The sequence below is a fragment of the Ruditapes philippinarum genome, unplaced genomic scaffold, assembly GCF_026571515.1.
Source record: "Ruditapes philippinarum isolate M1 unplaced genomic scaffold, ASM2657151v2 ctg2860_1_1_1_1, whole genome shotgun sequence".
In the NCBI taxonomy this organism is placed as follows: domain Eukaryota; kingdom Metazoa; phylum Mollusca; class Bivalvia; order Venerida; family Veneridae; genus Ruditapes; species Ruditapes philippinarum.
Window position 1 is genome coordinate 173,071 of NW_026857286.1, and position 26,905 is coordinate 199,975.

The window sequence follows — 26,905 nt, forward strand, 5'->3', positions numbered from 1 at the left end:
CTATATGTCATTCAAATAATGCGCCAAATGTAAGAAAGCTATTGTAAGGTACTAAAAGAAACTTCATTCTTAAATATACAAATGCAAATCTCATTTAAAACTGTTCTAGCGTGGAGATAGTTACAGGAAATGCAGAATTTCTAGAATCAAAGTAAAATTTACAAAAAAATACTGCGAGAAAAAGAAAACCATGACCAGCGGGCTTTTGATTTGAGAAGAACTTCACTATGATTATTGAATGTTTCAAAAGGTCATTGTCTCATTGATTGGTAATTGTCATTGTTTAATTATTTTCTTTCGAAGAAAACATTGTTTCAATCCATTCAATTCCGCTCATCCTAATTCTAATAATATACCTAGACATGCATGGATAATTCCATTGTGTGCCCTACAAGATAAGATAAAATGTATATCTTTATTGTATTACGACAAGTTATGCTAAAGTTAAATCGAATATCCCTCTTAAATTTCAAGATCAGTTTATATGAAACACTTTCTGCGTTTCGTTGCACAGTAAATTAAACAATTACGATTGTCCATAATAAAAATGATTAATATCGAACCTGCTTTGTCATCTAACTAAGATGTACAACATATCATTCTTTGATATAAATGTTTGATAGAAATATTGAAAAATATCGATAAAATCACACGCATATTTTCATTTTTCGTATTTTCATTGTAAACATTTTATCTTTTTGCACTGCAGTGAAACATGTTTTCCTAACTTTCATTGGTATTTGCCGGACTACCTTTTTTACAAATTCAGCCAATATACAAAATCAAAGGGGAATACAGCCAACTTTTTTTTTTCTGTTATGTTTTTTGTACCTGTTGAAATATGTTTCTAGTGTAAAATCACACTTAAATGTTTTTAAAAATCCTTTGCAATACAAGTATTTTCATTTTAACCCATTACGCGATATAGACGCCTTTTAACGCCCTTTTCACCCAACCCCCTTTTGGTGTCTCAAATGGTGAAAAAATGCCTTATTTAGGACCCCAAAACATGTTTATGTTTGAGAAATGTTGCTAAAAAAAGTGCGACTTTTTCGGCCCGGCACCCTAACCAAAAGATACATCAGGGGGTTGCCAGATGGGGGATGTGCCCCCTTCTGTTTGGGGGGGGGGGTTGAAGGGGGCGGAGTCCCCCTCATCGCCAAGAAAAGTTTGGAATTGTGAGAGGCTAAAAATGACCCCAGATCGATCATAAGGTAACGTGTAACCAACGCTGAAAAGCATTTGACTCTATCTAAATCCATTGAGAAGTTGCAGCACTTTGAAGTCAATTTTAATGGAAAAAATCAACGCAAAATAGTGATTTTTGGCAATTTTGAGATGTCCCCTCGTTGCCATGGTAGCAGGAAATGTAAGCCTAAGCATGTTGTTGCAAAGGCAATGGTCTAGTCAACACTTGTGCCAAGTTTGATTAGTATTGAAGCAGTTTTTATAGTTTTGAAGCAATTTGAACTTGTAACGGGAGACTTTTCAATGAAAACAGCCATTTTTTCACAAAATGCTCATGAAGTAATGGTTTAATATCTGCATTTCAAAAAGAGGGTATGGTTATCAAAAAGGAGTATCAATCTTAACGCTTGATAAAGCTGGCACATACTTTTGCACTGTAAAAAGGATCCTTTGTGTCATAAAATATCAATTATTCTTGCAATGTAACCATAACGGATCTTAGGAAGTGCTGTTCAATATTTCAAGAGTTGACAATACGACTATAAAAATAACCAATTTTGAAGTATTATTACTCTATATTATTGCGTTTATTGTCGGTTACTTAGCAATAAGCCATTTAACACTTAAATGCAGTTACGGAAGTTATCTCTGAAAACCTTTTGAGATAATCAACAAACACAACAACGTCTTTGATGCATTGATGCATACATTTTAATGGGCAATAATTCTGCAAGAAGTCGAACGCAGATGATAAGACTTATCTTAATGGTATAACTTGTACTCAATGGTAATTTTAAATGTGATTAATATTTGTTCACAATCGGGTCTTCAGGGTAGGTGTCTCAAGTGAGTATTAGGATGCAGGTTGATTTGTTGTTTGGTTTGGTTTTACGGCGTACCAACACAATTTAGGACATATGGCGCCGAAACAGGAAATATGATTTTGGCTAAAACTTTAAACAACCTCACTTGCTGGGGCAGTAGATGCATAGACTCCAGTAATTCAAACTTATTAAGTCGCTTGTTACGATCACGCAAAGACAAACGGTGACTGCAATTCTGATGTCTCAACCCTAGGAAGCAGGTTAAGAAACCGGGTATCTTACCGTTAGCCTTAATGGAAGAATATATACAATATGTAAATACTTTCATCATCCAGAAAACATACTCATACATTCAAACATACATTTTTTAGAAATAAATTGCAAAGTTATTATAATAGTTTTCAAATGAATATGACCTTCGAGGACGCATTAAACGGTTATAGTCTTTTGTTTAAAGAACAAGCATGCGTCATACCCGTTTTATCTTTCATCAATAAAATAAACAAAAGTGACAAAGAAGTTATGGCTTACAAATCAGAAACAACGGAACATTTATTTTAGGCTTTTTTTTATTTTCTATCTTTTTTTGTGCCACTTTCAACGATCGTATGACGTCATGCCCAAGGACCGATTGCATAGTAAGTATTCTTGTTTCGATAAATAAATGGTGATGCCAATTTAAAAGTTATTGTGGAGATATATTAAGGAAATTTAGGTGAGGAAAAGATTTTTTTACTCATGTATTCTTTCTATCATGCAAGTTCATTTATAGACTAGTTGGTTGCAATCATGATGCACACTTACTAGCAAGATAAAGAAAAACACAATCCTTAAAGAAAGCCCAACACGTAAAAATTGAAATTGTTGCAGGATCGGTTTTATAGTGTCTGTTCATAGTGCAAGCTTAAGCCGGTTTAAGCAGAAGTCAACATTTAATTTGAACTCGTAAACTTTTGGATATTGAAACATCTTTTCTGTCGTGGATGCCTGCTTTCATGTATCTGTTCAGCACTTCTGAGCACTTAAAATATCACTTCTGGTGCCCTCATTGATTGAATTTATTTCCACTCATTAGATGTGTTTGTAAATAAATGATTTAAAAAAAAATTACGTTTATACATGATACATATGCACATGTGTTATTGTATTACTTATTGTAATATTATAACGTTCCTTTTACGCGCCAAATGTGACGTCTATTAACGTAGACGTTTGCTTTGTACGTTTACGTCATGTATAAACTAAGGAAGCTGAATAAAGCGAAACATGTTTTAATACTTGATTTGTGTTGGTTTTTAATTTAATTATCCTAAATAAATGTAAAAAAGACAACATTTCCATCTTTAGGCAAGTTAAACAAACAAATAGTTAGTTATTGTTGGGCTAGCTTACATTAAGTAACTCCGACATTCGAACTCATTGTGTGGTTTCCTATCTTTATTAAATAATTTTAATGAAGCGTCTGAGTATAATCATCCACCTACTGTTATTATGTAGGCTAGCTTGATAAACAGCTTTTAGTTTGTCAAGATTATATCATTTAGCGGCCAGGATTAATTAAGTGTTCCTTTTATAAAAAAAGGTCTGAAGCTGAAAAAGAAACCAGTCTGTACTTTTCGTTTTTTTTTTAACATTTTTTAAATTAGTGTTTAATTCATTTTATTTTTATGTTTTAATGAGAATAAAAAAACAACAACCGTTAAACTGCTAAAAAGCAACGTTTTAATACAAGTGTAAAGAAACTTAACGAATACGTCTATATAAATTGCATTGTTGTTTTTGTAAATGGGAAACCAAAATTTAACAGTAAATGAATTGAATTTACTTTGTAATGGAGTTTGGCTTTATTTTGACTCGTAGGTTTACCACGTAATTTGTATATTGACTGAATTTTGGTTCACTTGGTTCATTGAGTGAAATAAATTCGTCACAAAGACAAAGAAAACAATCTGATCAATAGAGTTATTGGAAACACTATTAATACACTCGCTCAATTCTCCAAATATTGTCTGATATTGAAAACGTTTAAAGTAATATAGGAGTGTTTTCACCCTTTTCCCAACAACGAAAAACGAAGAAGATATGATAAATTGAATGTAAGTGATAAGTTAAATTCAAATTTGTTGGTCTATTTGCAGACGAATTTAATATTAATGTTCGAATCAGATACAAATATCATTTTGAATGAAAGTTATCACGGAACTGTCTAAAATGATTACAAGTAAACAAAGTAAATAAAGAATATCCTATTTCAAGGTCTTTTTGCACATATTTACAAAGAACAATGCATATAATATGCAGTTTATGTATTTTTGTAACTCCAAACCACTTGCCCTTAACCGCTGTGGGTTCGAAATCCCGACAGGGACTTTGGATTCTTTCATGTGAGGAAGCTATCCAGCTAGCTTACGGTCGGTGGTTCTACTCAGGTGCCCGTTCGTGCCTGAAATAATGCACGGAGGGGCACCAGTAAAGCTGGAACGTCGCGATATGACATATACTGTGTCGATGGTTCGTAAAACCCAAAACAAACAAACAATGTATTTTTGTATATAAACAATTACAGGGCAGATAGATATGAATATGCTCCGCTTGTTACAAATGGCATATCGCGCTATTACAATATCATTACTTTACTTTAATACCTAAATATTCACATCGCAATAATGACTATATAGACTTCAATTACTTTTTGTTTGCGCGGCGTACGTTCGCGTAATTGAACGCCTGACGTAATCTTGTATTGACGTAATCAATAAAATTATGCAAACACTATGTTTTCTAGGTCCTTATATGGCTTTACTTTACTGACATTTTTTTAAACATATGCCTTTTTATATAACAAGACAATTATTGTCTAGTGAGCCATTTGATATGATGTGATATTCACCGGCAGAAAATCATATTGACAGAGGCGACCATCTGCGGGTTAATATCACATCATATTCAATGGTTCACTAGTCAATAATTGTATAATACTATATATATTCATACTTTATTTTTACTTCTATTTATCCAGTGTATTGCGTATAAAACGTCATGATTATGAATGGAAAATGTTCTTATTTTGTCCAAGCCCTTACTTGAATTATCAAATCTTATGAAAAGTACCTTTTTCCAACAGGAATTTCAATTAAAATGAGAAAGTGTTCTTTGCGTTATCCTCGATATCTCGTTCAAATCTCTCTAAACAGTATGTAAACTCTTTGTATTAAACTAATTGGTAAATCAATGTAGAAACAATAATTTATATTCTAGCTGATGATAAATATCGAATTTTATTTAATTTTACCCATGAAATATGGTGCTATATCAGTCAAATATATTTCATATTTTTTAAGAATAAATATGAAATATAAATATGAAAGTGGGCGGAGTCAAAACTCATATTTATTTTAAGGGACTTCTTTCGCCGTTATGTTTGAAAAATCTGATAAATAAAAACAACTTTTTCTTGAATATTGTTTTGAAAACTATCTAGCATGATAGAAAATGGTCTAACTAAGAAAATTGATCCGAACACCAATATCTTTAATTCAGTAATTAACGCTGTACAGACGTTTAAAGAGTTGTTTACATGACGTCACAGCGTAGCGCCAAACAGCGCGTGCTTACGCATAAATTACTGCGCGCTGTACAATTGCAGTTGGTAGCAAGCAAGGGGATTCGTTACCATTTTCTTTGATAATGAAATTAAATAAAAAGGTTATTTTTTAGTTTTTCGTGAAATATGGTATATATTTTCACTCAACATGATAAAATGCCACATATTTTCACTCGCCGTACCGGCTCGTGAAAATATGTGGCATTTTATCATGTTTCGTGAAAATATATTCCATATTTCACGCAAACGAAAAAATATCCTCTTACTATTTGTTCAATAGGCGGCCTGCTGTAACCTAGAGATCTGAAAAAATATAGAAATAAAGAGATCCCTTTAGATCCCTTAAGAATTAAAAACTTGAACTTGTTCAGTCCACTACGATAGTAGTTAAACTTTACATAATACGTATATATATGACAAGAATGTTTTCTATTTTAAGTAACAAAGAAATAAATTTAAAAATAATAAAGTGATGTTAAACCTATACATTGTATCGCCTTTTACATTTAATTCAAAATTTATGGAGTGCCTTTTCAACACATTATTTCGTTTATTTTATTTTCTCCCAATACAGAATGATATTGTACTTTTGAGACAATCTCATTTGAATCGCTTTAAAGATTCTGTATTAGGCCAATTCTTTGTCCTCAGGAGAAATGTCTTCATTGTCATTTCCGGTTATTGAATTATTCTGTTTTTGTTTTCAACTTGTATCACATTATCAACCAAATAAGCATACAAATTGACTTGTTTTATTTCCGGAAACATCCTCATTATAATGTGAATTATGATAAAAGATATATAGATTGAATTTAAATCAAGACCAACGTATTCTAGACATTTTATCAAATAAAAATAATCAATAGATTTTTGTATAGTTACAATGACAAGCATTTTAATATTGTTTAAAATGAAACTTCACGCCATAAAACTGATAAAAACATTAAATGACTGTGTAAGAAAAAACGACACTACTCAAGGCTATGAAATGATAAACACTTTTATCAGATGTGTCTGGTTGAATACCAATTCAGTCTGTGAAAATAACCATGATATATTGTTTTGTGTTTTTGTGTTTGAATATACCTTGTAAATGTAACGTTATATTTCATCTAAAAAGTTAAAAAAGTAATTTAGATATGAAATAAAAAGCTTCTAAAATAACTTGATATTGCCTAATTATAATGTGTTTTTAAATATACTTTCTTAATAACACAGAGGTCTTAAGGCAAATAATTACATTATATCTTGATTAAATTTTAAGCGTTTTTGTATGTCAGTTTTTATAATTTCCAATCTATTTCTTTAGAGTTTTAATTAAATGCAAAAATACTTCCGAATCGCCTGCAACGAATGCAAGGAAAAATGTAGGAAAAGAAATAAATTGCTTGAAACCTTCAGGTCAAAGACAAAGAAATTGCAAAGAATTCGAAATTAATGATATTTTTTCTTGAAGTCTTTTATTGATTCACACCAAAACTCAAAGTAACTACATGTTAAATCAGAACTTAATACCAAAATGACCTACAATTGAAGGGTTGCATTATGCTGTGTATATACTGTTGCTGTTTAGAAAGACAATAAATGTATTTAAAGTAAAAAAAGTAAATCCGGTTAGTATTTTCTAAATATTGCATGATGGGTTTTCAGTGAATGTTGAAAATAAACCGGAGTGTAAGCAGCCTACACCATATTGTTATATGATGAAAATATAAAATTGCTTAAAGTGAAACTAAAAGGAAGTCTAGACAATTTGTATACAATCTAATTAAAATCAGGTCCTAAATAACGCTGCACTATATATGGAACATAAGAAGGTGAGCACTTTAGTCAGATTGAGACAGGTAATCTATAAGCAAACGACCAATTAAAATTAGACATAAGGCACCAACCAATTTTATATTATCAAGTTATTATACATTGTTGTGTTCAAGAACTCAGTTAACCTCTTACACAGCCAAACTCTGCTTGCGCCTCGTCGGTATAGGTTTGACAGCTGTGTCCTCCTCCAATAGAGTCAATAATGTTCTCAATAATGTTCTCAATAATGTTCAATGACCTCTTTATACACAGTCCGTTGCTATGAAAAATCGATCTGAATGTTGTATTTTCTAGCGCATGCGTAATCTGTGTAAGGCAAAAGATAATTGCCCCACAAAGAAATGTAATGTAATAGAAATTCACAGATAATTCCGAGTTAGTCGAAGGTAAAAATTTATATAATAATAATAAATTATATTTAATAGATTTTAAAATTATATTTGATATTTTTCAACAGAAAGCAAAAGATACCTGGCTAAAATTTCTATAGAAAGGTATGGAAAAAATAATTTTTTAGACTTCCCCCTTTCGGCCACTTCGGACTTGAAATTAATTGAAATTATTGTGGTAAAATATGTGGAAATATGTTTATATTTTAAGGGATCTAATAAATTCTTCTTGAAATAAGTCATATGAAACTCTCAAAAGACATTTTTTGTTTTTAGTTTACCTGTTTAATCCTTTATCCGATCTGAATTTGATATGAACCTGCTTGCTAAAATATAACTAGTTATTGTGTTTAGTTTTGTATAATTCATTTGCATTCTCAAACTTTATTACCTTTATTATTCAGCCAGCTCTTTAGCTTTTTAAATACATGTACATGTATATTAACAAATGTCAACCAACAATCTAAAAGAACCGTTAGTGGTAATAAAGAAAACCTTGAAGATAATCACCTAATTTGTAAAAAAAGTTCAAAGTAATAAAAAAGCAATAAAAAGAAGCCATGCTATAAAGTGCTTTTGATTTCGTTAACCAGAGTTCTTTTCAGAGTGACAGAGTACATGCAATATCCAACATAAAATAAAATCTAAGGCAAGTAATGTTGATAAATAATATTGATACTGAAAAAAATGTATATCTAGTTTTCTGAAAAGATTTGCATTTATAGATATAAATCTATTCAGAACTATGTAACAGTTGAAAGAAGATAACTGATATAAACCTGCTTAAAGCGGACTTCAGTTTTTTGTGTTTTAATATGATTGTGTTGGTATTTTCTTTTTACTAAAGCACCAATTATCTTAGACACGTTACAGACAAATATGTAGGTACAAGTAATAAAATAGAATTATTACAAATATTATATATAAGGATGCTGTTTTAAACTATCTTTCTAAATACATTTAAGCAAATTATAATTCCAGATAATCTTTGGAAGCTGCACGTATACAAAAGGCAATAAATGTCATTTAAAGTAGTCTTGAATCTTGGAAATTTAGACATAATATATTTCTCGAAGAAATAGATGTCCTTAAAAGCACATTATCTCTCAGAAACAAATAAATTTTTAATTCTTTAGAAAGGGCAAAACATAGATTTTTTATAATTTTAATATAATCGTTTTAGAGAATGTTAGATGCGCGTTACTTGAAGAATGTAGAGGTAAATATGAAATTATTTGCCATAAAAATAGAAAAAAAATGTAAACAAAGTTGGCGGAAGGGGGAAATAGTACAAATCTATAATTTGGATAATGATTGTTCTTATAAAATATTTCTTGAAAAAAAAAATGGAATACAGTTCTTGATAATAACATGTAAGTATGAACATCTATATGATAAATATAACATTTTGTCCTGAAACACTTTATTATCTGCTGTATTCAGATATGTCATATCGATCATGTAGCAGCCCACACTTACAAGCAACATCCAAATATATTATCATATTATTTCGTGTTTTTTTTGTCAACCGTCATTTATTGATGGTATTAAGCAATGGTAGGATACTACGTCATCGCGCACCTGCTAAATGCTCCCACTCGGACCATTTTTTGCAGAAAATCCGTCGACTCGAAGGTAAAATACAATTTTATTATAAGAAAACGTAAGAGTATCAAAATATCATGTAGTGCACCAAAGTATGACTATAGTACATGAGATAATTGTAAAAAAGGTTTACAGATTGATTGCCTGGGTAAGGTCTGAAAACGGGATAAGTGTTTTTCTCTGAATGCTCCGCCTTGGACGTTTCCCGAAATTTATGTGCACTACATTATTTTTTGATACTCTTAAGTTTTCTTATAATAAAATTATATGTCACGTTCGAGTCGAAGGATTTTCTGTAGCAGATGGTCCGAGTGGGAGCATTAAGCAGGTGCGCAATGACCTAGTATCCTACCATTGTTAATGATCTTTCATTATCGACCAAGTCACTTTCAATTACGACTCACAAATTATTTGGCTGCGAGGCATCCTTTGGCACCTAGTGTCTTCGTCAATATTTGTCTCTCTGTGCTGAATCCTACTGCAAATCAATGTCTATAACTAATGGCATATGGAAATAATTTAAATTATACATTCAATAATAGATAATCTGTAAAAAAAATGGGGAAAAGCCTAATTATACAATTTGTATGAAACAACAAAATGTCAACAGGAAGTATTCACATTCAACACCAAATACAAATACATAATTGATCTAATTTATTGAGAAATAATGGGTGCTAACATCTAACATTTTATAACAATTTATTTATAAACGCTAGTTAACACTAACCAATGAACTACCCGGTGTCGTGAATGTCCTTTTAACGTTATTCTTTAATCCAATACATTTGGGGGCATATTTCCTCTTGAATAGAATTATATTTTGAATTATTTTTAATCAATATAACTTCAATTTTACTTAAAAATCTAAGTTTAAGTTAACATTTTTTATTAACAAATCAGTCTTACTAGATTATTTCATTTCACCCACGTGATAACATATTAAATTTCACTATAATAGCAAAACTTTTCCGCCTTTACAATCATGCATGACAAGGAAAACATGTAAAACATAATTACATTATTACCTCACCTCGTGCACAATGATTAACCGTCGGGGAACTAAAACAATAGGTTTAGTAAATGTACGTGATTAACATAGTAGTGGTTGATAAAACACGTGTAAAATGTTACTGCAACATCACCCTCGAATAACTTTAAATAAAACTTTAAAGACACAGTTTAATATCATGAAACTTGCTAAAATGATTTTTATAACAAATAAGATTATATAAAGATACATGTATATCACAACGTCTGAGACACCCGTGACCGTTTTATCAACATCCTAAGACACGTTTCATAAAACGGTCGTACGACGTACGACATCGACAATACAATGCCGTAGACTAGAACACGTTGATAAAACGCCCCCGATGTTTTAAGTGAATTAAAATCCATGTAACTCACTGAATAGCACTTTTTTGTGAAATGATATAGACATGTAGCTTCGTCGAACTATTGTTGCACCGCGCATTAAGTTACTGAGTTCATAAATTAACAAAGTTGCGTTTTGCTCTTCATGACATTTTTTTTGGGTTACATCGCAATGATGACAATAAACTTAAATTTGCATTTTTCCCCTTATCGTTCGTAAAGCTGTTCTATATCGTGCGTCATATTCTAAGCATGCCTTTATTACTGCAAAAAAGAAAGTGGAAAAAAATGTAAGTTTTTTTTATATATAAATTAAAGGCCAACAGTACATGTAAAGAGGTGTTTGAGAAACTACACAAAATACTGTAATCTTCTTACTTCAAAGTAAAAGAGAGTGAAAAGTGGGTGAGCGATGAAACTGCGCGAATGGAAGAAGACAATAGAGAGCATATGGGGATTTTACAGCTTTTTTAGTTCAGAAAGACACCATGTGTATTATTACCATTAAATATAATAGGCACAAACGGACACCCGGGTAGAACCCAGCGGCGTTCCGTCAGTTAGCTAGCTGGATAATTTTCCCACGTTGAAGAATTCAAAGTCTCTGGCGCGATCCGAATCCACATATGAGCCGCGTCACGACAAAACCAACATAATGGGTTTGCGACCAACATAGATCCAGACCAGCCTGCGCATCCGCGCTGTTCGCTAGGATCCATGCTGTTCGCTATTACTTTCTCTACTTGTTATAGGGTTTGTAAGCGAACAGCATGGATCCTGATCAGACTGCGCGGATGCGCAGGCTGGTCTGGATCCATGCTGGTCGCAAACCCATTATGTCGGTTTTGTCGTGACGCGGCTCATATGTGATTAGCAAAGGATTTTAAGTCACAAAACTTAACATATCCTGCGCTTACATAAATAAACAGTTAAAAAGACGCTTTATAAGAAATATACTGCCTGATTTTTGTATTTTATGATCGCAAGATCAGATAAATACATAGCTAACATCCACGGTCTAACACAAATTTTCCTAACAGTCCTAACAACGCAAAGTAGTTCTCACTCAAAACTGCTTAAAAACCAGCAATTTAAAAGAAAGAACAATTTTTATAACAAGTGTCCAACAAATTACTACACATTCAAACTTTAAAAGTAGCGTTGGCTTATAGAATTGTCAATAAATGCACACTCACAAATTACGCGGATGAATATGATTTTAATCAATGAAAATGCTATTTTTAGCGATGTCGATTACCGAATACTACACAAATAAATCTGACTGCCGAGTAGTTGAATATATAGTTTCTACATGTTGGACTGTTTGGGCGAGAAGATTTTTGCTAAATTATTTACTTCAATTTTAAACAACCGGTTTACCCTAAACAAAATACCTCGAAATTACCCTAACCCGAAATGCAATGGAAATTCTAAATTTAGAATGACTTGATTTTATTCAGCCTCTGTTTATATAACTTCTCCGTGGTGCAGGGGTAACGCGCTCGTTTAATGTGTGAGAGGTCTGGAGTTCAAATCCCAGTCGAGTCAACATTTTTTTAAAATTCTTTTTTTAGTGTCTTTGTTAAGGAAATAGCCATGATATGCAAGGATAAAGTGTGACTATCGTAAAAAATGAACATAAATGATTTTTAGCAACGGATATACATGTATACAATCATTTATAATCCATATGTGTAATGCATGATCAACACCACACTTGTGTAATTGTCCCTTATTATGTTAGCGCTATTAGCGAAGACCCCGTTCACACTTACTAACAATATGACACTGGTTACATTACCATGTTGATCATGTTGAGCATAATTGTTTATTATACAATAATTGTAATAAAAAAATACAGATTTTATGAATATTGTTTTCTTTTCTTTTTTTGTGTTTTATGTGCTATTTTAATACTGGGTTTTTTACGTTTACTACTATTTTAAGAATTCAATTGTCATATTGACCGACGATTATAAGTAAAAACTTAACTGGAAAAAGTCAGTAAATTATGGTTAAACTTTTAATATATAAAATTGTTTATTCTTAAAACATATACATGTACATTTGTATTTTTCTTTATCATTTTTTAAATTATCAATCAATTGAATAATTCATAAAATCTAATTTGTAACTTTGAATAATTCCTCGGCATCTTTACTAAACACGAATAACAAATTAAATAAAATGTTTCAAAGTTGATAGTGTCATATTAATACCATAAAAATGTACCTTTTTCTCAATTATTGTACATATTTATTGTTTTTATCTCATATAGATAAAATAAAACATGTTATTGTTGTTGTTTTTTTTGTTTTTTTCGAATTGTATGTTTATGTATAATAATAATCAATAAATTTGAGAGTTGATCTGTGTTTATTAATTATTGTAACCAAACTAAGTGACAAACATTCATTTTGAAAAAAACTTAAACTGTATATAACTATAACTGTAAATATTTGTTCTGTTCTGTAACGATATCAAACATCTACTCCAAAACCGGGAGAGACCGGACAATAAACGTGTGGTACTATTCGCCGGTCACTAGTAAATTCCGGTCAAAATAGACCAGGAGAGACCGGGAATTACCGATAGGAATACATCCCTCTATAAATAGATTTTCGGAATATATAGGTCACCAACTCATCATTCTATTCAGCTTTCGGATACATGAACCATAATAAACCACTGTGTACTACAAAATGATAAATAAAAATACCCCGAAGAGCGCGATTTATTGACGGAAAAGGTTATTTCATTTGAAAATGTTTGCATTGCGAAATTCTCCAGTTCGCTATTCATTGTATATATCGCGACATTTCATTTTTCATTAATAACAAGTAAAATGGTTTCCTGCGGGGAACGTTTTTAATGATATAAATATATTTCATTTAACTATTTTCAATGGGGGGGGGGGGTGGGGGGCGAGGATAAATAAACGTTTGTATCAGGAATATAGTTGACAGTAATCGATTAATATAGAAGAAGGTCTTTGGAAACTGGTGACCGTTGATGACCGGAGAAGGTCGAACATAAAACAATTATTTCTTTTTTAAGAAAATAATTAAATAGGCCTACCATTTTATGAATAATTCCGAGCAAAAAAATAAAATAAAATAAAGTAAACACACAAGTATTTATGATGGCAGATGCCACTACTAATATTTTAATTTTGTAGATTTTCAGTATAAACAATTTATTGTTTGTAACATTTTGAGATACATATTAAAGAAACATTGATAATTTTCAAACACATCATTCAAGTTTTTCCACCTTAAACGGTTACATAATTATAGAAAATTAAATATATCACGTAATAGTTTTTTGTTCTTAATTAGTTGTCTTATTCCCTAGAGGATTATCCGTAACGTACCGGCAAACGGTATTTATCCAGGTTTCCGAAAGGTCAATTAACCAATCATGTACGGTTTACAGATCACATGCTCCTCCATGTACCGAAAACAGGTCACGTGCTCCTCCATGCCTCAAAAGTTAAACGCGTACCAGACCGCAGGGAATCAAGCACCCTCATACTGATCGGAATGATCGGCTTTTATTATGTCCGACTTAAAGGCTCGAGAAGTTGCTGTCGCCCTTTCTCATTCCAAAAGAGGCGCCGCGCCGAGGACGCCAAAAATAAACTTATACAGGAAAAAAAATACAGATAAACAGTGCGATTTAGATTGCAAAGATCAGAAAATACCACAGAGCTTGCAGCCCTTTGATTTCAAATTGTGGCACTCTCATTGCTCAAAGTAGGAATATATAATTCTAAATTAAAATACACACAATACACATATAACAATATAACATGTATGTTGTAACAAATGTTGATAAATATTTCGTCAAAACGATAAATACACCCGAAACCGCCACGTATTTTGATACTTTATCTGAATATTTATTTAGTGGCTGATTTTAATGATGACCTAGAGAGTCAAGCGATGAACGCCTTTCGGTCACCGCTCATACCCGAAAGTATACACGGACAGGTACCTTTGGTCTTCCTCCATCATGAAGCTGGAGAGTCGCCTGAACAGTGACGGTGGGACTTTAAAATAAACAGTCAAGTAATAAATTGACGATGGTTTTGGTTACTTTCTCGTGCGATACTGTACACAAAATGGTATGGAACAGTGTGTAATTGAATTTTTCTCACTACGCGTTTTAAATACCTTCAAAATCCTTCAAAATATTTATACGAATATCAATATAAAGGTTATCAAAATTGAAGAAATAAATGGCTTTTACAAGTATCATTAATTACAAGAGGGTGAGTATGACTTAAATTAGGACTGTGAACTGAGGCGTATGACTCTATGATCCCAAGTTTGATATTTGTGTATATGTGTGCATCTCTAAATATTATTTTCTTTACAATACATAGGGCTTAAATAACTCGAAACAAGTAGAAAATGTTTCAATAAAAACCAATAAAGAGCATTTCAGGGCAATCGTCATGATTGGGACTTGTGTCCCGATAAAAGGTGTATTTCGGATTTGTAAATACATTTATAAAATGATATTATCAAAAATGGTAAACCTAAAGGTTAAAAAACATGATATAATCGAAAATGTTGCGTTGATCTGTAAAGTGTCAACTGTAAAAGACGACGGCATTTTTTATGATTGCAAAGATTTATTTTGAAGCATAAACAACTTGATATGTACGTTTAAAAAAAACATTTTAGTGTATATATACTTATAACACACTTTGTAAGTAAGATACGGTAATACTTAAATTGAATTGGAATATAATGGACAATTTGCAGTAAAATAGCATTTAGAATCATACGTAATAACAAACTACGGACAAATATACATACATGTAGTTCGTCTGAGATATATGTCAATGAATAGCAGAAATAGAACAAAGTATAATTTTTAATCATATCATCATACATAGCATTAAAGTGACATTACTAGTATGTCCATTCAACGGTATATAGTGAGTGAACAGGTGAAGGTCAAAATAGTATTACATTTTGCCATAATTCCTTTCAATTTCTTCACATATAAATAATAAATAGCTCACATAACACAAGGAAATTTCTGTAAATACCCATCAGAAGTGTTCTTTAACGTTAGATTTATAAAAAGAGTGGGGCAGTCTTTTTATATTTAAGACAGATTAATATTTTTATCCTAAACATGTTTCAATATCAACCGTTGGTGAATTACCATATAATAAAAAATATAAAGCCAATTCAACTCAACTTGACAATGAAAATATGAGCATAATGTCACTTTAAAGATCCTGTATACTTTGTGATTGATATTGTTACTGTGTGTATACCACACTTGTAAAAATTATACATGTATATAATTATGCAAATAAAACAATTTTCAAACATCGAAAAATATGTAAAATATGTACTGCAAATATGTGTGCACATTATATTTTAATTGACTCCACTGAGGTTTTTTGAAATGATGGGACTGGAAGTATTTTTTTCCAGATAAATGTAACATTTGATCTGGGTGTAGACCACGAATCTTTGTGCAAACTTTCAGATCATTCGCGCACTTCGTTTTTCAGAATAATTATTCAAATTGTTAAAAAATGACCCAAAATGAAAAGCGTTTTAAACGCTTTTCACTCAAATTAGGCTAAGAAAAACATAAAACTACGATTTTCGATTTATTTTAAAGTATATTTCTTAACTATCTTTGCATATATTTCTGTTTATAGCGCCACAGTTCATTTATGTGTTATGCTTTTAGGCTTTTAAACCTCAGTGGAGTCCCTTTAATCAATAAATTACACGCATTCATTTCTTATTGGAAAATTTGACTTAGAATTTATAGAAAATAAATTTCTAATTACCTCCCTTTATTTACATGAAATGTTAAATTGGGTAATATCTTTATAAATAATGCGTATTGGAACTTACAATATTGACAAATCTTAATTTGAGCATCATATTTATGAAATAAAACTGTGAAAAAATTGTGTTACAGGATCTTTAACAATTATTTTTTCAAGAAATATTTTATAAAAATATTTAAATTAGACATTTCTTCAACATTAATTAACAACACATTTACACATAAACATTTACACATTTACTCATTGTAAAACACAATAGATATCAATTTTTCATAAATTTCACAAAACAATCACTCATTGTTAGGCATCACAAATGTAACTAAGTATACATATCAGGAAAAAATAGCTAAATAATTGAACGACAAAATAAATATCATCCGCGTACTTCTATACTATAAACAGCATTTAACATAAAACTCATTGTAAGATTCAATAAACTTCTACACTTCACAAAACAATAACAATGGCCAATACACGACAAATTAACTTTCATAAAACAGCACAAAACAATAACTCATTGCAATAAACAACAAATTACAACTTCCTATACAAAGCACAAAACAATAACTCATTGCAATACACAACAAATTACAACTTCCTGTACAAAGCACAAAACAATAACTCATTGCAATACACAAAAAAATGATCTTCATATACAGAGTATAATACAACAGTGTATGACAATGTAATGATCCCTTGCCGCATGGGTTCAAAACTCATCAGGCGCAAGCTGTTGTTTCCTTTAGCAAGAAACTTTACACTCATTGCTCAGTACTGGTTGGTTCAAGGAACGGACTCGAAATTGTGTCTTTAAGGCAATAGATTCCTGCAAATCGAACTTTTGCACAAAAAAAATCGAAATTTTGTATAAAACAACAGTGTAAGACAAAATAAATTTCAACTTGGTAAACCTATACACAGTTAAAACATTAAACTCGATGTAAGGGTAACTAGTATGAAACTTTTAAAACAAAACATATGGCAATAAAACATCGTAAATAACATCATCTAAAACCTCAAAAAACCTCAATCATTACATTGCTTGGAAATTCCGAACAGTTTGAAAGGATTTTATTACGTCCTAAAATATCTTAATGTGGTGGAAAATTAGACATACATTTTTATTTTAAAAACATCCTATCAAAAGCTACATTTTCACCTAAATTTAGCAACAGAATATTTTTGAAAGAGGTTTCTGCTTTTTATTTCTGTTAATAATTTAAATCCGCGACTGTAATTTCATTCCTATGTCGAATGTCACAACAAAGCATTTAGATATAAACTATAATCTCATATAATCTCATAAGCAAAAAAAGGTTTTCATGAGTTTTGTCACAGATCTGTTATAGTAATAAAATTTACAAGTTCATAACATGTTCCCATGCCAAACCTTCTTACTCACACCCACCTAATAGTATATATATGCATCATCATCATCATATAATATTTTTTTTGTATGAACAATATAACAATATAAGTTTTGCAATATAATCACTATTATATTACCGACTTAAGACTGCATTTACCTTATTATACAAACTTGTATCTTCCAATGTTTTCCGTTATCCCAAAATACTAGATTCTGGAACTTCAGTATTTGAGGGTCTCATAAATATTACCAATCCAATATCTTTTCTCTTGTCAAAAACGTCTGACTGGGTTCCCTACAACAGCATTATCTCGAATACTGGTCAGTTTTATACATTACATTGTAGTCTTTGAATTACAATTTTTTATGTTATCTATAAATATATTTTGATAGCGGTTTTACTGTTGATGTAAAAAAAGTATATAATTTGCATGAAATATTGGCATAATTGTATAAAACTATATTAACGTCTACATATTGTGGAATAAATGCAACAAATATTTCACTGTAGCTCTCCCTGTAAACCACTTACAATAAACTTACTTCGGCTAAGGCGTTAATTTATATAAGGTTAAATTAACGGTGCAAATTTGTGTATATATCGCAGTTCATTGTTAACACACAGTAAGGTTGCTCGTTATATAGATGCATAACAAATGGCACAAAATCACGAATTGCAAAATGTAACATAACAAGTATGGCATCAACATAGACATTTATATTTATATGAAAAAATACAAAGCCGCGCTCTACAAGTTTTTTATGAAACAACGAAGGTATGGCTCGCGCCATGTTAACATTCAATACGAGTATGCATGCTTGACGTAATAAAACTATAGATTGAGGCCCGTTCTAGCGATTAGTACGTACTTGTAAATGAATGCACAAATGAAATATTGAACCATTTCAAGAATGAACGAAAAAATAAATAAAAAAGATTGATTGAATGAAATTTAGGGAAAAGCTGTAAGTATACAACTTTACTAAATCTATACATGACAAGTGCCACAGACATGGTCCAAGGACAGGTACATAACATAATATACGTTGTACAATACGAGGCATATATTGACAAATAACACATAACACATTGATATGACCCTTTTACATATAGAACTGTAGTACAAGTAGAATAGTACAAGTACTAGTTGCATACTTTTAATACTTTTCTGAATAAGATTCTTTAGAATAGTCATATCCTGTAAACGTTTGAGTTTCAACGAGCAGGGCGTACCTTGACTAAATTTTAAGCCGAGTTCAGGTCTTTAGTTGAAGGGTCGCCAGAGACTTGTATCAAATATAGCTCTGTGCTATAATCAGGGATTTGATGGATATCTCAGCGATGTAATGTCATTTAATTGTACTACTATTGTCTTTATCTATAATTATGAAAATTGCCCTTTGTTTCATCATAACTTACATGAGATATTATCAAGGACAATATTCTTTAAGATAATCTGTATGACGGTAATACAAACATAACAGCTAAAATGTTTTAGTGTAACAATAAGCTATAATGTAGTATCGCGATATCATTGAGGTCTCTGAAAAATGTTTTAAAATGCGTATTATGTCAATGTGAAAGAAAATAATTATTATTTTAAGTATCGGGATATGACGTGGCTATTTATTGCTCTCGTTGTATGTTTATCTATGTTTTATATGTATAATAGATGATATTACGTTATATAAAGAATATGTCATTGTTTGCAGAAATTTATTTATATACTGAATAAAATAAGTCAGTATAAATAACTTTCTATAGTGTTATATTTTGTAAATATTCTTCGTTACGGTCAAATACACAAAGATTGTGCATAATTTATAGATGTGGGCAAGGGTTGGCAGCAATCTGATGGACAAGGTTTCAAATTATTATACACAATTTGAAATTAATCTAAGATTCATGAATGAATGTTACTAACTTAGAAATATATACCTATGAATTCCATATGGTCAACTTTCTTCCGTTGTGCAACAAATTAGTGATGGAAATCGGATGAAATTTGTCCCAATCGATCATCGGTTCAATCGGATGGGACATAATCGATAACTTTCCGATTAAAGTCGCGTTAAAAAGAAATAGGGAAGAAACATTATTTCCCAAGGAACTTGATTTTATTTTGTAACATGAACTTTATTTAGCACTTTTCAACACAGTTTTAACCCTACTTAGTTATTATTTTACGAAATAGATTTAATTTTCCAATGGATGTCAAATAATAACATTCACATCACATAATATATTTATTTACTATTGTTTACATCACGTATTGATCCTATTCAACTCAAAATTGTCTCTGAGATAATTTTTTTGCGATCGGCAAGGTGTTCCTAAAAGAAAATTACCGCCAGAATTAATTCGTTTTGATACTTTAAACATTTTCGACGACGTCGCGGAACAATTTTTTGTGAATCGATTATTGTCGTTTTACATAACAGTAACTGATTATCAGCGACTTGCGACAATCGGAACATCACTACAACAAATGCCAAGTTGCAGACAAGACATTATTTTGCATATAAATGTAAAAAATAAATATTAATTGTTTAGTTTTAACTTACTTTGATTCTGCTGGAAAGGATGTTTGTAATAAATTGGAAATTGTCTGATAGGTTTTGACAAGGTTTAATATCATTATTACAATGATTATTCAAAGCATAACGCAATCTGAAGAAAGAGAGAAACTAACGAAAATATATCAATTCGACATATTTTCGCACTGTGTACGTCACTTCGAGGCTCTCTTGAAAGGCCGAACATTTTGTTTTCTTAGTTTAAAAATCTCGTATTTAATAAAACCCGCATAGGGTGGTATAAATTCGAATGATACCTCCTTAAAAACTTTAATTACTCGGATTCCAGACTGAAACAACGAAATAATAATTTCCATCTTTTAAAATGGCACCAAGCAATATGTGTTTACTTTCTTCTGTCATAACCTTTGATTAATTGTGTATACACATTATCAAAATTGGATAAGGCAACATCCTCAGCATAGTTACCTAAAATATCAAATAGTAGCTACGAATACATTAGTGATTTCGTTTTTGCTTTTTTTCTAAATCTTTTCTTATCATACGCCCGCGATTATTTTTATCGGTAGAGACGCCACTGAGTTTGCAAATTTCTGATTTATTTATGAAAACGAGTTTTCACCAACATCGTATGCTAAAGTTACTTTCAGACAATTGAAATTTATTCTCTGTTCTTAATGTTCTTCAAAGCTCAAATGTATGCATTCTTTGTAAAAAATAATTATTTATTATCAGTTCAGACTTATGATTTGAAATATCTGCGTTAGAGGAAAAAATAACATCGATACTGAAAAAGCAAATACACGCCAATGTCACGATGGAACTAGTGTAATTATGATAACTGTTGTAATTTCATTTTATGTGGTTTCATTTAATTACATAGGAAAATATTGGGTTTGGCACGCTTTAACTAGGTTTAAATTACAAAGTAATGTTATTCCAAGGCGTAACACCAATTTGGTTTCTTTGAATGTTTTCCATATACGAGTTGTGTATTGTTACATGTTTGTATATTTACACGTTTTTTGTTGTCCTATATTGTCACATTGTCGTTATCGGTAAGTATTTCCTTTCCATTCCTCCTCATTCCCATTTTGTGCCTCCTTCTCTCCTTAAAGCCAAAACTTGTCCCGGCACTTTTAGTTCTCATCATTTCAGTTATTACTCTCCCGTTTGTGGTTCCGTGCCTTTTAGGTGCCCCGATGGTGTGGCTTGGTTGTATCAGGGCCTCGTTCTGTAAACGTCCCCGTGACTTGTTGGCCAACGTTGACATTTTAAACGTATTAAATATTTATTCACTGGACACGATAAAATGTCGGCATGTTTATAAAGACGTTCAATCGGAACGTCCTCTGTTATTATTCTTTATAACCTAGGATTTAAATAGAATTGGGAGTAGTTCTACCAACTGGTCTCACAGAAACTGTTATCTTCGATAATGTAAAACAAATGTATTTATTTGATATCCAAAGGTAAATAAAGTCTGTTTCAGTACAATTATGATTGAAACTATGCCTATCAAACATTTTTAATTCAGTTATGCCTACTGATATAAAGAATTACAAATCTGATTTAATGTCGATTTTTAATTTTAACAGGCTGACATTTTGTATTTCCGGTTTCTTAACTATAACAATTAGTATATAGAATGTAGTGTTTACTTTTATATCTATAAGGTGGATTTTACTTGATATATTCGAGAAAAAGACTTGTCAACAACTGCTAGCATTACATTTCTATTGGGTTAGGGTTAGGTTTCTTAACGTAGGTTAGATTAAAATACCGTATACGTTATGTGCATTCTTACTAATATGTTCGATGTTCTTTTCCGAGGACTGACAGAAGGAGCCGGAAAATTGAGTTCGAAACATATATGAAGACTTTAAACGATATGCCATATAGTCCTTTGACAAAAGGAAGGGATGGAAAATGTCATGGATCACAGCAATGAACTACAAGCTTCTTTCTTAACCAATAAATCAGTTTTTTATATTATTATTAATTTAACCTAAAAAACGAACTAAATCTCTTTAATGAGTAACGCAACAATTGTTTTCAATGTATTACTACACTATAATTTTCTCTACAGACACGGGCATGCGTTTATTCTAGACAAAAACAATTGTAACATGTGTTCAATGCTCCACCACATAGCCAGATCCATCCAGTCTGGAACTGTCAAATCCAAAAGTGTGGTCATTATCGGCCAAAACCTTATATCTTTGAAAAATTCCCAGGTCATGTCCATATGAACTGTTCTCTTGGATAGCATATTTAACTGTACCTTTTCAACTTTACATAAAGCCATTGCCTGTAGGCAACGTCCTACTTGTTTTCTCCATTCCTTATAAAGGTTTATTTGAGGAAGTTCAAATATTTGGTATACAAAGCTCATGCACTGACACAATTTTGGGACCTTGCCTAATAGTATTGCAAAATCTTCGTATTCTTTTAAATCTTTTATTATTTTGCGTTTTTCCTTTCCATTCATATTCTCACGTATCAGGTTACGTTCTGGGATCATATAGTTTGGAAGATGATTGTTTTGTAAACAGTATTTGATAAACATTATCGCCTTCTTCAACAGTTTGACCAAATGAGTTGGGGTAAACGCTTGTTCCGGTTCAGTTTCTACAATCCAGAATACAACATTTTTCACAATGTATGAAGTTATGTCTTTACAATTTTTTTTTACAATTTCCTTCGCAACACATTTAAGAAGTACATAGAATTTCAACTGGACATCAGTCAGAGATTTTATTAATTTCAATTCTGCGGTCGTGTAGCAAACGCGCCATTCAATATTCTGACTATCACTGAATTTATGACCAACAGGAACAACGTATCCTTCCATACTTGTAATTTCTTGTATCAAGCTGACTGAAGGCCAATGATAATATCTTAGTCTTTTTGACAAGTTGTTTAAATGGCAGCCCCCGTAAAAATAAATGGCTAATGCATTATCATTACTACCAGATGTAATTGCTGGGCCATTTGAAGTCAATTTAGAAATAAAAGGTGGGAAAATAATTTTAATTAGTGTCTGTAAGTTTTGTATTAAGAAATTCATAAATATTGGGCTTGATATATACGAACTTCCTAGACGTGTCTTATAAAGTTCTGACTGCTGTAGGTACACACATATTGGACTGTCTTCATCGCCATGCAAGAAAACAAGTTTTACGTATCCAGGGGCAGCATTAGTATAATCAGTTTCAAGAACATTGAAACCTTTACATATATAAGCTGTATCTACACAAAAGGTGTCTTTCATGATAATCATACAATCACAGTCACTGTCTGATAATGAAACACCTTCTGCCGCGCTTCCAACACATTCGCAGTCGATTTGAGGATTTAAATGCTCGATTATTCTTAAGGAATGTTTGAAATATTTTGTAACAACTTTAGATTTGTGCAATATCCACTCACGGTCGAATCCTATTGTATTTAGTGTGATAAATATCATAATCGATAAAATTCCTTGTTCAAAATTTTCTTCTGCCATTTTTTCACCGAATAAACCATACAATTCAACACCTGAAAAGAATTGAAATACACTGTTCATTTGTTAGAGAATTAAAATTTTACTATTGTGATACAAGGATCCATTTTAATGAATAACATGACAAATAGACCACTTTTGTTATCAAAATGTAAAATGATTAGCTAAATAAAAACCACCTACATAAAGTTTGAACACGCATTATCTGCATTCTATTTATAAATTTATTGCTAAAAGTAGCAACCCTCCAGATTCATTAATTTTAATGAAAATTTTGAAAATGTATTTGAATGTGTAATATTGTGAAGTAAACAAAAGAAAGCAAGTTACGCATTATCAATAACACTTACAAACCACGTTAATCACCAAAAAGTGGTCAAAATATGCATAAAAAACCTTAACTGCGTTAGTAACGCAGTAGAAATAGAGATGTATATACTGAAAAATCAGTTATTAATCGCACAATATATGTAAAATATTGCTGGAATCTTGAAACTTTTTACTTTTCCTAACATCTTAGTAAATTTTCCAAAGTTTGATTTTATTGAAACATTTTGACTCATATGGAGGCATGTAGCTTTAACATGTACAAATTATTAAAGAGACTCCACTGAGGTTTTTTGACATGACAAGACTGGAAATTATTTCTCGAGACTTATGTTCTATTTACGGTGGCACAAATATGACATGTGTGTGTTTTTACTTTTCTCGTTCGCGCGAGAAACTATGTCGCGGCCACGAGGTATTAAGTCGTGGCCACGAGATAGCTAAGTCGTGGCCACGAGATACTTTGTCGTGGCCATGAGCTACTAAGCCGTGGCCACGAGATAGCTAAGTCGTGGCCACGAGATACTATGTCGTGGCCAGAAGTTACTAAGTCTAGGCCACGAAATAGCTAAGTCGTGGCCTCGAGTTACTAAGTCTAGGTCACGAGATAGCTAAGTCGTGGCCACGAGATACTATTTCGTGGCCACAAGCTACTAAATCTAGGCCAAGATATAGCTAAGTCGTGGCCACGAGATACTATTTCGTGGCCACGAGCTACTAAGTCGTAGCCACGAGATAGGTAAGTCGTGGCCACGATATACTATGTCGTGGCCAAGAGTAACTAAGTCGTGGCCACGAGATAAAAACCAATCAGATTACACAATTTATATGAATTTCCCTAATTAACTAGACATGTGATATAGTAAAAGGATGACCCTACTTCACCAGCCTGTAAAAGTGCCATTTATACAACTTATTGACTGGCCAATAATTTTACATTTTGTGACCCTGATTTTTGACCCAACGACCTCGAAATTATTAGATGTCATCTACTGATCAGGTGCAATGATCTTTATGGGTTATATAAACCATGGCTTATCCCTTCTAACTTATTCATCAGACATGGATTTTACCTTATAGGCTATCTACTGTCCATGGGCAATGTCTCTTCCAAATAAAATAAACCAGGACTTATTCCTTCTCATGTTATCGTATAAACAAGTTAACAGGCCGTAGTACGTACAAACTGACCAATTCGATCACAAAATTGTCCCCAACAAAGGGGTTTATTAAAAATTAAAGTCTGATGGGCCTTGGAAGTTGACAAGTTCAAAGTGAATTTCTTCAGTATTTTTATAGTTTAATGTTGCATGCAAAAGTAAGTTGTTAATTTTAAAAAATCTTAATATCGCGGGCTTAGCGCAAAACGGTTGTAACTCAATTTAAGCAAATTTTACAGGAGCATGAAAAAACTTTTTAAAACTTTTGTTAATGAATAAAAATGTTTTATTTTAGGAAAATATATACATTTTAGTTAAAGAATTAGAAACAAAATAAGAAAAAAGAAGCAAATTATTTTTGAAAAAAGATATTTGAATAAGTTCAAGTTACAACCGTTTTGCAAATAAAATTTTGATAATTTGTTACATATTTTTTTGTGCAAAAGGGTAGTATCTCAAGTTACAACTGTTTTCCGCACAAATTTTGAGCAAATTTAATTATTTTCTTTGTGCAAAACGGAAGTATCTCAAACTCACATCTTTTTTATAGGATGTAATAATTGGATAAAATAAAACATTACTTCTAAATCACATAAAATACATGTAGCCATTATAAAATAAGATTATAATATGTGCAAGTCATGTTTAGAATGATAAAAAATAATGAAAGTAAGAATAATCAATAAAAGTTTGAAGAGAATGAATGTCCTCAATAGAGAATAATATAGCCTATACCACTTTATTTAAAAATATATTAAGGGATAAGCTAAAATTATTTTTTATGGTAATTATAAATTTATATGCTATTCTATAGAATGGTATAAATGCTATCTTAGGCACATGTACATGCATTTCAAAATAAAAAGTAAGGATAGCCACCCTTTCAGCTGCTGGGCATTTAATCCTTAATACCCCAATTGATATTATAAAATTACCGACTTCAATTTTAGCGAAATAATTCAAAATCTTTTAGATTTCAAAATGTTTTAAAGGATAATTATGCTGGCTCTGATCTTTACTGGTTGCATGATAGAATGTGTGACACCATTTGCAGGTTAAGAGTTTAAGCTGTAACATTTGAAAAATATTTGTTTGGAAATATGACAGAGACACCATAACAACTGTGAATACAAGGTCCTCATAATGTGTCTTGACTTAAAGCTACAGTCTCACTGACATCCCTGCAGAGCCCTGGTAGACGTCCGGGGTGATTCGGGGCTCTACCGGGAACAACCGGGGTACATCCGTTACACTGCCGACAACATTTGGGATGATCTGGGAACATCTGGCATTCGACCCTGGATGGATGACGATGGAGCTACGGTTGATCCAGGTAGAGCCCCGGCAAAGCCTAGTTCATTTCAAAAG

At 31.6% G+C, this 26,905-nt stretch overlaps 1 protein-coding gene across 1 annotated transcript; it reads right to left on the minus strand.

Moving 5' to 3' along the window:
* Positions 1 to 22,628: 22,628 nt before the first annotated feature.
* On the minus strand, positions 22,629 to 24,053 carry LOC132749292 (uncharacterized). Its single transcript, XM_060739017.1, has one exon. It carries the CDS (start codon positions 24,051 to 24,053, stop codon positions 22,629 to 22,631), a length of 1,425 nt encoding a protein of 474 aa, XP_060595000.1.
* Positions 24,054 to 26,905: the final 2,852 nt, after the last annotated feature.

Coding starts and splice junctions, on each gene's coding strand:
- LOC132749292 (XM_060739017.1), bottom strand. CDS start 24,053: ATGGCAGAAGAAAATTTTGAACAAGGAATTTTATCGATTATGATATTT.